The sequence below is a fragment of the Bidens hawaiensis genome, unplaced genomic scaffold (genome assembly GCF_021521415.1).
Source record: "Bidens hawaiensis isolate Kalapana, Puna unplaced genomic scaffold, B.hawaiensis_p1.1 tig00014098_1, whole genome shotgun sequence".
Taxonomy (NCBI): domain Eukaryota; kingdom Viridiplantae; phylum Streptophyta; class Magnoliopsida; order Asterales; family Asteraceae; genus Bidens; species Bidens hawaiensis.
In genome coordinates this window covers 16395-25985 of record NW_027492213.1, presented here as the reverse complement: position 1 = coordinate 25985, position 9591 = coordinate 16395, and the positions used below count along the sequence as shown (strand labels likewise).

Sequence of the window (9591 nt, the reverse complement as noted above, 5' to 3'; positions counted from 1 at the left end):
AGCATTTAATTTTATGTCGAATATTGACAAAGGTAATTCCAACATATTAACTAAATTAAAAAACTAAATTAAAAATCTCATTTCCACTTTGATAGGGTGATAAACTGGTTAGAGCATAAAATAGAAGGTCTGAGGCTATATACTTACAAGTCAGGTTTGGAGATGTTGGGATGCAAGCAAATCGTATCTCTATCCTAAAGAATAGAGTGGTTGCTTAAACCCCCGACTCTAAAAATCGTATCGTATGTATGAGACAATATAATGAATAAATAATTAAATAGTAGTGATAATAGTAAAATGAATAATAAAAATATATACACTACAGTTAAAAATAAAAATATTAAAATAATTTATTATTTAGCATTAAATAGATAAACTAGTTACTTTAAGTTTGATAAACTAGTTACTTTTAAGTTTTGTAAATATAAAAATATATATAATAATTAAAATGTAATGGATACAAATAATGAATAAAAAAATGAAAACAAGATACAAAATAGGAAAACTAGTGTGTGAGTAGGAAAAGAAAATATCAAAGAGGCACGTGACTGAAAAATCAGGGAGAGAGGAACCTTAGGCTTAAGCTATTTGTAAAAAAAACATAATAATAAAAAAGTAAAAAAAAGTATACATTCTCCCTAAAAAGCTTTTAACTTAATTATATGTTTTCAAGAATTCAAATCTTCTAACTATCTCACTAAAAAGATGCATGTCTAGTATATCATGCCTAATCCCCTTATGCCTAATATACATTCAAACTATCTCAATCTCTCCTCTCTTATCTATCCCTAATCTCTCCCTAAAAACGTCATTTCTGATTCGGTCATACCTTGTGTGCTCACACATTTGCCTTAGAATTCTCATATCCGCTACCTCCGTCTTATGTGCACGTGTCTTCTTGATGGTTCAGTAATCTATTCCATATAACATTGTAAGTCTAACTGCTACCCTATAAAATGTTCCCTTTAGTTTAGTTGGGAATCTCTTGTCGCACAAAATGCTTGTAGCTTCTCTCCACCTATGCATCTTGCCTGGACATGATGGGCCACGCCACCATCTAATTTCCCATAGCTCTAGACAAACAATCGTACCTGAACTTCGTTACTTGCGAAAACACTTGGCTTTCAATGGTGATCTAAGCGTCCTTATCGTCGATTACCCCACCAAAGTCACAATGGAGATATTCGGTCTAAGAGCGCCTAATCCTTTAACCTTCCATCTCTAAGGTTGCTCGCCCCTCCTCTAGCTTCATGTTCAGAACTTGTTTTCTCCCAACAACTAACACAATATCGTTTGTGAACATTATGCTTTATGCACCACGTATCGTCTCTTGAATGGACTTTTACAACTCATCCAAGACTACTGCAAAAAGAAATAGACTATGTATATGGATTAAAAAAAACTAAATTAAAGTAAATAACAAATCATGTATATGGATTAAAATAATACGAAAATCATTTATAAATTCAACGTAATGATCAGCTTTTGGTTTAAACTTTAAAGCAAAACATATTTTTAACTTATTTTCGTCTCAATAAATCTTTCACAAATGTAATATTTTATCTTGATTTGTAATAAATATACAACAAACGTAAAATGTCACATATAGCAAAGGAATTGGCAGAGGGTACGGAGAGAGTAAAGTATGCAAACTATATCTTTATCTTTCAGAGTAGAGAGGTTGTTTCTAAGAAATATGAAAAGTATGTTAAAAGCAACATAAAACAAATAAGTATTAAAAGGCGATCAATGACAGAAAAACCAATAAAAAATTATTAACCAAGCCCAATTTGACGCCTTACATAGTCGCACTAGTGACTTTTAAATTTCATTTTTACGTAAGTCACAAACTTTGCCACGGTATTTGAACCGCATTTACATTGAAATTCCAAATATTCCTATTGTTTGGTATTGTTGCTTGACCTTGAGACGGTACATTTTTCACCACCTTGCAATACGTTTCTAAATGTTTATTCAAATTCGAATTTGACACCTACTTAAAAAAGTACCACATTTCTTTTATCGAGTTTTGTTATGACCGCTTGACATTTAATATAAACAAAAACTGCACCATATTTTAGAGCGTGTTATGTTCAGATAACAGAAAGTGTTTTTAGAATTGTGACCGAACCAACACATCTATTACCTATTTATATACCAACACATTGGACAAAAGGGTTAAAAAACGATAAAAAATATATATTGAAAAAACGACAACTTCACGTCCAATGGTCAGAATCGGTTCCTAAACCATCTCCTGGTTTAAAAATCCCTAACTGGTTTCGGGTTTCAAACAACAGCACCGGTTATTTTGTTAACCTCTAAGTGGCCCCATTTCTTTCTTTGGTGTCCCAAGTCCCAACAAAAGATGAAGCTATATTCAACTTTATGGCCCATTGGAATAACATACTAATGACCACCGTACAGCAGACTAAGACAGTAACTACACGAGTGGGCCGTGCAGAATGTTCACATGGCTTAATGGCTATAAGACATCAGCCTGAGTGCTTTCAATTTCGTTTCAAAATGGACGTTTTCACCTGCATTTAGTGACCGAGGTCTCAGTTTTGAGAACCTAAAAGGCGTAACTTTCAGATTGAAATATCTCGATAATATGTTCAAAAGTTTAACCGGATGATTCTTTGGAAAGTAGTAACAGAATTAAAAGGAACACTCACCTTCTATACTTGAGAGAAACCATTGCAACTGAAACGTTTCAGTTGATGGTTGTCAAGACAGTTATTCAACTAAATCAGCAAGAAGAAAACACATCAATAGTAACAGAGTTATTACAGCATATAACCAATGTAAAATTCACTTTTCAACAATTTAACATGATTTTACTTATAAAAAAAAAGAAAAAGAAAACGAAGTAACGGACCATGTCATACGAGGATAGTTAGTGAACAAAAAGTACAAAACTACTCATTTAACAAACATATGCTTGCTATAGATAACTTAATCCTTAACATGTAAATCCTCCACTTTTGAGGCAACGACTTCAACTGCAGAAACCTGCTTGTTTGGCCCGTTTACAACAGGGGCAATGTTGTCTTTTTGGCTCATGGAACCCGTTAATGTCTGCCATATTCGTACAGTCCCATCTTCAGACCCAGATGCATACGACTCGCCTCCGGGCGAAAACCTCACACAATGGACAGGACCATGATGACCCTTGTTGCACCCTTACAAACCCAAATCATCAAAATATTATTAGTATTGTAATAATATAAACTTTTAATAAGTGACTTACGAGGTTTTTAAGCATTTGAAAACATCTGGGTGGCTTATGACAAGTCACATTGTTGAGACAATATACAACCCAAGCAGACTCATTTCGGTTAAACAGGCCAAAACGAACACATCTAATATTATCATTCATGTTACTTACCGATTTCTTCTCCGGTATAAAAATCGTAAAGACGTATCCACATGTCCTCTCCTCCTGCAATAAACTTATTGCCATATTTTGGTTCCAAAGATGCTGATTCCACAGTGCAAGGCATATCATAACTTTTCACTAGTCCAAAACTATAAATGTATATTAAATATCATGAAATTTGTAATGAAAAGCAAAAAATCAAAAAAAAAACAAAAAGATAGCGGAGTCATGTGTTAAGTCTCTAGACTTTGTTTTTGCATGATTAAATACTTTATGAAAAATATTAAGATGAATGGAAACCTTTTCGTATGATAAGACAGTTTAAAATATATGTCTGTGTTAAAAAAACCTTTTTTTTGTTCAGGTTTGTAAGTTAATAAGTTAAAAGGACTTCATCACATAAAAAACAATGTTTAGGGACTTAATCGTGCAAAAGATAAAAAACAACTCATAAGCCGATGACATAAACCTAAACTTTCTACAAACCTTTTTCAACTAAAAACTTTCTATAGACTTTTTATAATCCATAACTTTCTACAAACTTTTTTCAACTAGAAACTAATAATACTTGAATAATTATGCAAAATTATAATTGAACAAAAAAAAAACTAATCAATTAACAACTCAATTGAACAAATCAATTAACAAGAATTCAATTAACAAAAAGTTAATAACTTAATTGATATCTGATGGAAATAATGAGTTTAGAAGAGGTTGGAAGACTATGGTCCAAGTCTGCACCAAGAAGAGGGCGCGCAGACGTTTTTTAATGAAACGTCTTCGAAAAAACAAACAGTCTGCAGAGGGCAATGTCTGCGCGTGGTCTGCGCGCTGCAGACAAAAGAGGTCAGGAAGATCTTTTGTGAAAAAACAAACACCACCTAACTAATAAAGTTACGTATAGGCTACAATCAGTAATGAAGACTTAGGAATTCTAAAATGATATTTTGAGAGAAAATGTGAGAAAATTACGTATAGGTTACTAACTAATAATTTAATATATTTGAAGCCAAATATCTCACATAAATGACGATATATAACTTAATAGACTTAATATATTACGTTTTATTACTATAACTACGAAAAGATAAAATAAGAGAAATGGGAAAAAGAATCGTGGGCTCATAGAATTATGAAACGGGGTGTAGTTACTTATATCTATTAAATATATAGATTAGTTAGTAACTTATACGTAATTTCCATCATATCTTACATCAAAAATATTGTTATAAAATTCTCAAATCTTCATTACTAACTATTTAATATTTTCTTTATTCAACCAGTGTATAATACACGGGTTTTTAACCTGGTTGATTAAGTTGGCCTCTAACTTATGCCTAATTTTAAGTAAGTTAATCAAAGATGATAAAAAATGTAATAATAACTTACTGATTTGCATCCCAAAACTTGACACTGGAACCATCTGCTGTTGTAATATAACGGCCATCATTGCTAACTTCAGCACTAGTCACGGGCGATTTCGTTTCAAGCGTATTTACAATTTTGCCACTCCTCACATCCCACAGCCTGCCAATAAATCATTTCACACAAACAAATACTATTATCATACATTATTGCATCCCTAATCATTACACTACAAAAACCTTCAAACAGAAACTGCACGTATCATCAGTGTAAGGTATTATGATCAATAAAAAAAAGTAAATTTGTAATCTTTTTTATTGCATACCTTACTCCACCAGAATCAGAGCAAGAACTTAGAATAGTTTGGTCACTGTGAAGCCATGCAACAGTCCTGATAGAACCGGGAGATTTCTCAACTTCCCTTGCAGGTGCATCGGGTCGATTTAAATCAAATACGCGTAGTATTTTTTCAAAACCACCAGTCAGCAATAGATGAGTATCCTGAATACATATACATACATAAATATATGTATACATCATACAAACTAGCATTCACAGTGAGTAAAGTGGTAATATAATATGCTTAAATGCAATTATGAATTACCTCAGAAAAAGCACATGCTCGAACAATATGTTTGTGGTCAAATGAGTGCAATACATCCCCAGTTAAAGCATCCCATAATTTCCTACAAAACATAAAGATATTTTCTTTAAAAATACCAGTATTTCATTTAACAGAATCACACAAAACCTGTTTAAAGCATACATCCTAGTGAAAAAAAATTAAATGTCACAACCATCTTGAAATACACAAAATCAACGACTGCAGAATGAAAGTATTCTGATTCAATTATTAAAATAAAAATCAGTTTCATATATCTTTCAAAAATTCAAAATGCTATATTTATCCTTCAAAATTTCATAGCATTATATATTGTTAATCTGTTATTACGCTTTCAAAAGACTATATATGCCATCTCAGCACATATCAAGCTCTTCATTTATTCATTGAAACAAGTTATAGACAATTTTAGTGTTTTGAAAGGGTGAATATGATATTATGATTTAACAAATTTTGAATAATGCATATGATATTTTTAACTTCTATAAAAATATATATGAAAGTGTTCCATCATATAACATGGAAAGCAAACTTCTTTTATCGAACATACATAATAAAGAAAATGTTCAATTACATACGCAGAAAAATCCGCAGAAGCAGACGCAGCACGTAAAGCATTAGTATCCAAACAGCAACTCCAAACAGCACCTTTATGCCCCTCAAAAGTTCCAATCCAATCACCAGTTTCTCCATTTCTAAGCATGGGAGTGGAATCTGAAAATAACAAATTAAAACAGTAACAATCCTACAAAACTATAGTACAGTATACACATGCTGCAGTATTAAGACTTTGATACGAGTAAGTGATTCCAACATTACACTTGTACACAAACCTAACAATGATACAGAACATATACGATATTAACACTACTCTTTGTCATTCTAAGAGTAAACTCATAACTCTAACTTCGAATCCATCAAGAATAATTAGTTTCGAAGAGCGGTGAGCAATAACAGAGCCTTTAACTGAATCAAACCAAAAACCGATGAAACCGAACCGAAATTAACCGATAACCGAATTAACGGAAAAGCAGTTATCGGTTTTTTTCGTACCCTAGGTTAACTGATATTAACTGAACCAAGCAATTCATATTTTCATATATTTCTAGCTTTAATACATATTATATACCATCATTTCATGTATTCATACATTCATTTCATGTATTTTTGCATCCATTTCAAGTATATGTAAGTAAAAATTAGACACCAAACCGAAAACCAAAAAATTATCCGAACAAACTGAACCGATTAACCGATTGGCTAATTTGGCTGAGCCTATTAAGTATTAACTGAGCTGAACCGTGCACACCCCTAGTTTCAACTAATCAATCTCATAGTAATAATAATAACAATTCAAAACAACTTGTTACACCTTAAAATAAACATATAAACAGAAAAAGCATAAGCATTTTTCTTCATTCAAACACTGAAATAACCTATACATCAATTTCATAAAAACAGTAAAAAAGTAAAAATGGTAAAATCATCAAACAAAAAGCATACCTTTGCTGGCACTGATGAGGAAAAAACCATCAGGAGTAACCGGACTGTAAAACAAATCCACCACCGGACGAGAATGGCCATGGCACACAAGAGGCACCGCTACTTTCTTCTTATCCATTATATTAATTAATTAAACACAGCTTCAAATCACACAACAAACCCTAATTCCACAAATCAATCACTAAAAAACCAACGACTGATCCAATAAACACGCAATAATTAATAAAACGGATGATGATGATAGATTGATATTATTCGGGTCGAGCACGAAGAAATGGCGGCAATAAACACAGGTGGGATCGATTATCCGCACCTCCTAACCCTATAATATCAATGCAGAACCGATCTAACTATTACTTAATTAATCTGAACCCGAAATTGATACATAGTAAGATGTGCGTGTATAGGTTAGGGCTAGGCGCGAGGCTGCCGTGAAGATATTGGTTCCATTTATATTGTTTTCTTTTCTTTTTTGTTCACGGTCCCTTATGTTCTATGTGATGTCAATTAGTTGCACTCTCTTTTTTGAATTCGCAGATATATACCTTTATGTTTTATGTAATTAACGTTATTCCAAACGGAAGGTTAAAGTATTTTAGGTTAGGTATGGGGATGACGCCCTTTGCGTCACGTCGCCTACAAGAACTCATGACGGAAAATGCTTATTGCTCCAACTCCAAGCTCAGCTCTTCAATGAGTATTTAAGTTTATTCTTGTTTTCTGATGGGCATTCAATTCTCTCAACTATTTACACTACTTAAAAAAAAAACATTTAATCTTTGCTTATTCTCGCATTAAAAACTAGTCATAATGAAAATCCTTGATGCACACTGAATAGGCTAACAATTTCTTGTGTTAGTTGCAGGTAAGCTTATTTTGTTTTAAATACGTAGATTTTTGTAGCAAAAATGATTGTTATCATCAAAAGTGAAGAGGTTCTTATTTCACTTCTAATGTATATGTTACCATATTCATAATAAAAAGATATATAATATTTCTCTTTGTTTGTATAGAAAATTTTGACAAAGATAAAAATATATCACAACACAAATGCATTTGATGGATGTTAAAAACAAAATGTGTGTCTATTCATTTTCATTCTAAGTTTTTCTTTACTGGAGACCGTTGTACATCCTCAAAATGTGAGATTTTATCAACCAAGGAGAGAATATCATTTTCTTAAGTCACCTTATGATTTGAAAGAAAAAGTCCATATGTTCTTTTTTCTCGTTTTTATTGAAACTTAGTTATATAAAATGTTTGGCTTTTAATCCTCATGTGTGATTTTATAATAACTTTCAATAGTGAACACTAATTCTTTTATAGACGTCAATTTTGTTATGGCTTGTGTATATCTTCATATCATTGTTGCAATTGAATTTAATTAATTGGTCTTGATTCATTCTTGAAAATATCAAATGGTTTGACGGTTGATACATGACCAAACCATAGCATCAATCGTATGGTCAACACAAGACCAAACTGTAGAATCAATCGTGGTTCATCAGCTTTAAACTGCGGCCTGCATTCAGGTTACATTTTGCAAACTAATGCAATACTCGTCCATCGTGTCAACTAAGAATACATGTCCAACAAATTTTGTTGGTTTTACTAAATGTCATCAGCAGTAGATAAGTTCTTCAACGTATTCAATGTGCTCTTTTGTAAGAACCTTCGGCGTGTAGTGCACTCAAGAGAACCCACGACCGAGTTTGGGTTATCCCAAGTCACTATAAGTGACTTAACTTCTAGTTTGTTCTCAAAAGTCGATGGTTAGAAAGGTACCATGTTATTTAACTTATTTTGTGATTAATATTATTAAATAAATGCAAATGTTTTGAAAGAAAATGTTAATAATAATAATTATCATCGATCGAGTCCTGACTCCTGATGGTCTTCCGGCACTTATATATTCTCTCTAGAATAAAAGATATCTTGCTGCAAAAATCAATCATCTGCCTGCCTGCCTGCCTGCGATCAACACTAATTCAGGAAGAAGAAAATGTCTGGAAAAGGAGCAAAAGGTCTGATAATGGGGAAATCAACCCCCAATAAAGACAAGAAGAAAGCCGTCACTCGATCTTCACGCGCCGGCCAATCTTATTCTTATCTCAACTCTTTATCTACTCCGATAACTTACTTATACAATACCTTTATTTCATTCCTTCAAAGAACAACACTCTGTTTTTTTCATTAAACAATTTTCTTCTCAGAATGTGATTCAATTGTAATCTTCAAGTTTTTTCAGATTCTTGCAAAAGCTAAACTTTTGTTCACTTCTTAGAATAGAAACAGAAGAATTATTGGATTATTATCTCTTAATATGTTGTCGCATGTCATACAGTCCAACTTCTTTTATGCTTTTTTTACAATTTTTAAGATCAATTCAAGCTTTTATATCAGCTGATTTCATAGGCATTCATAGATAGATCAATGGAGATTTATATGCTATCATTTTGGGTTAAGTGCTAAATAAAGTTATTAGTTTTTATGGTTTTTGGTACCGTAAATGGGTCAATTTCCATTGAAACGGGTCAACTGGGCTCAAAGTTACTTGTTGAACGGGACAAACGGTTACAGTAAGCCGTGAAGCCTATTTATATTTTAATGACATTATTTTTGTAAGTGTGGCTCAAAAGAGAAAAGTGACTTGAACTTCAGACCCGTTTTAAAACGACCTGATTCAACACAAACATAAACCTAATATCAATGATGCAAT

General features: G+C 32.4%; 1 protein-coding gene across 1 annotated transcript; it reads right to left on the bottom strand.

Moving 5' to 3' along the window:
• Window positions 1–2894: 2894 nt before the first annotated feature.
• On the bottom strand, window positions 2895–7025 carry LOC143545914 (uncharacterized). Its single transcript, XM_077037695.1, has 7 exons — window positions 6873–7025; window positions 5948–6083; window positions 5352–5433; window positions 5073–5248; window positions 4772–4909; window positions 3392–3531; window positions 2895–3185 (listed from the first exon to the last, which is right to left on the bottom strand). Exons 1-7 carry the CDS (start codon window positions 6988–6990, stop codon window positions 2959–2961), a joined length of 1017 nt encoding a protein of 338 aa, XP_076893810.1. The 5' UTR covers window positions 6991–7025; the 3' UTR covers window positions 2895–2958.
• Between the last annotated feature and the right edge of the window lie 2566 nt (window positions 7026–9591).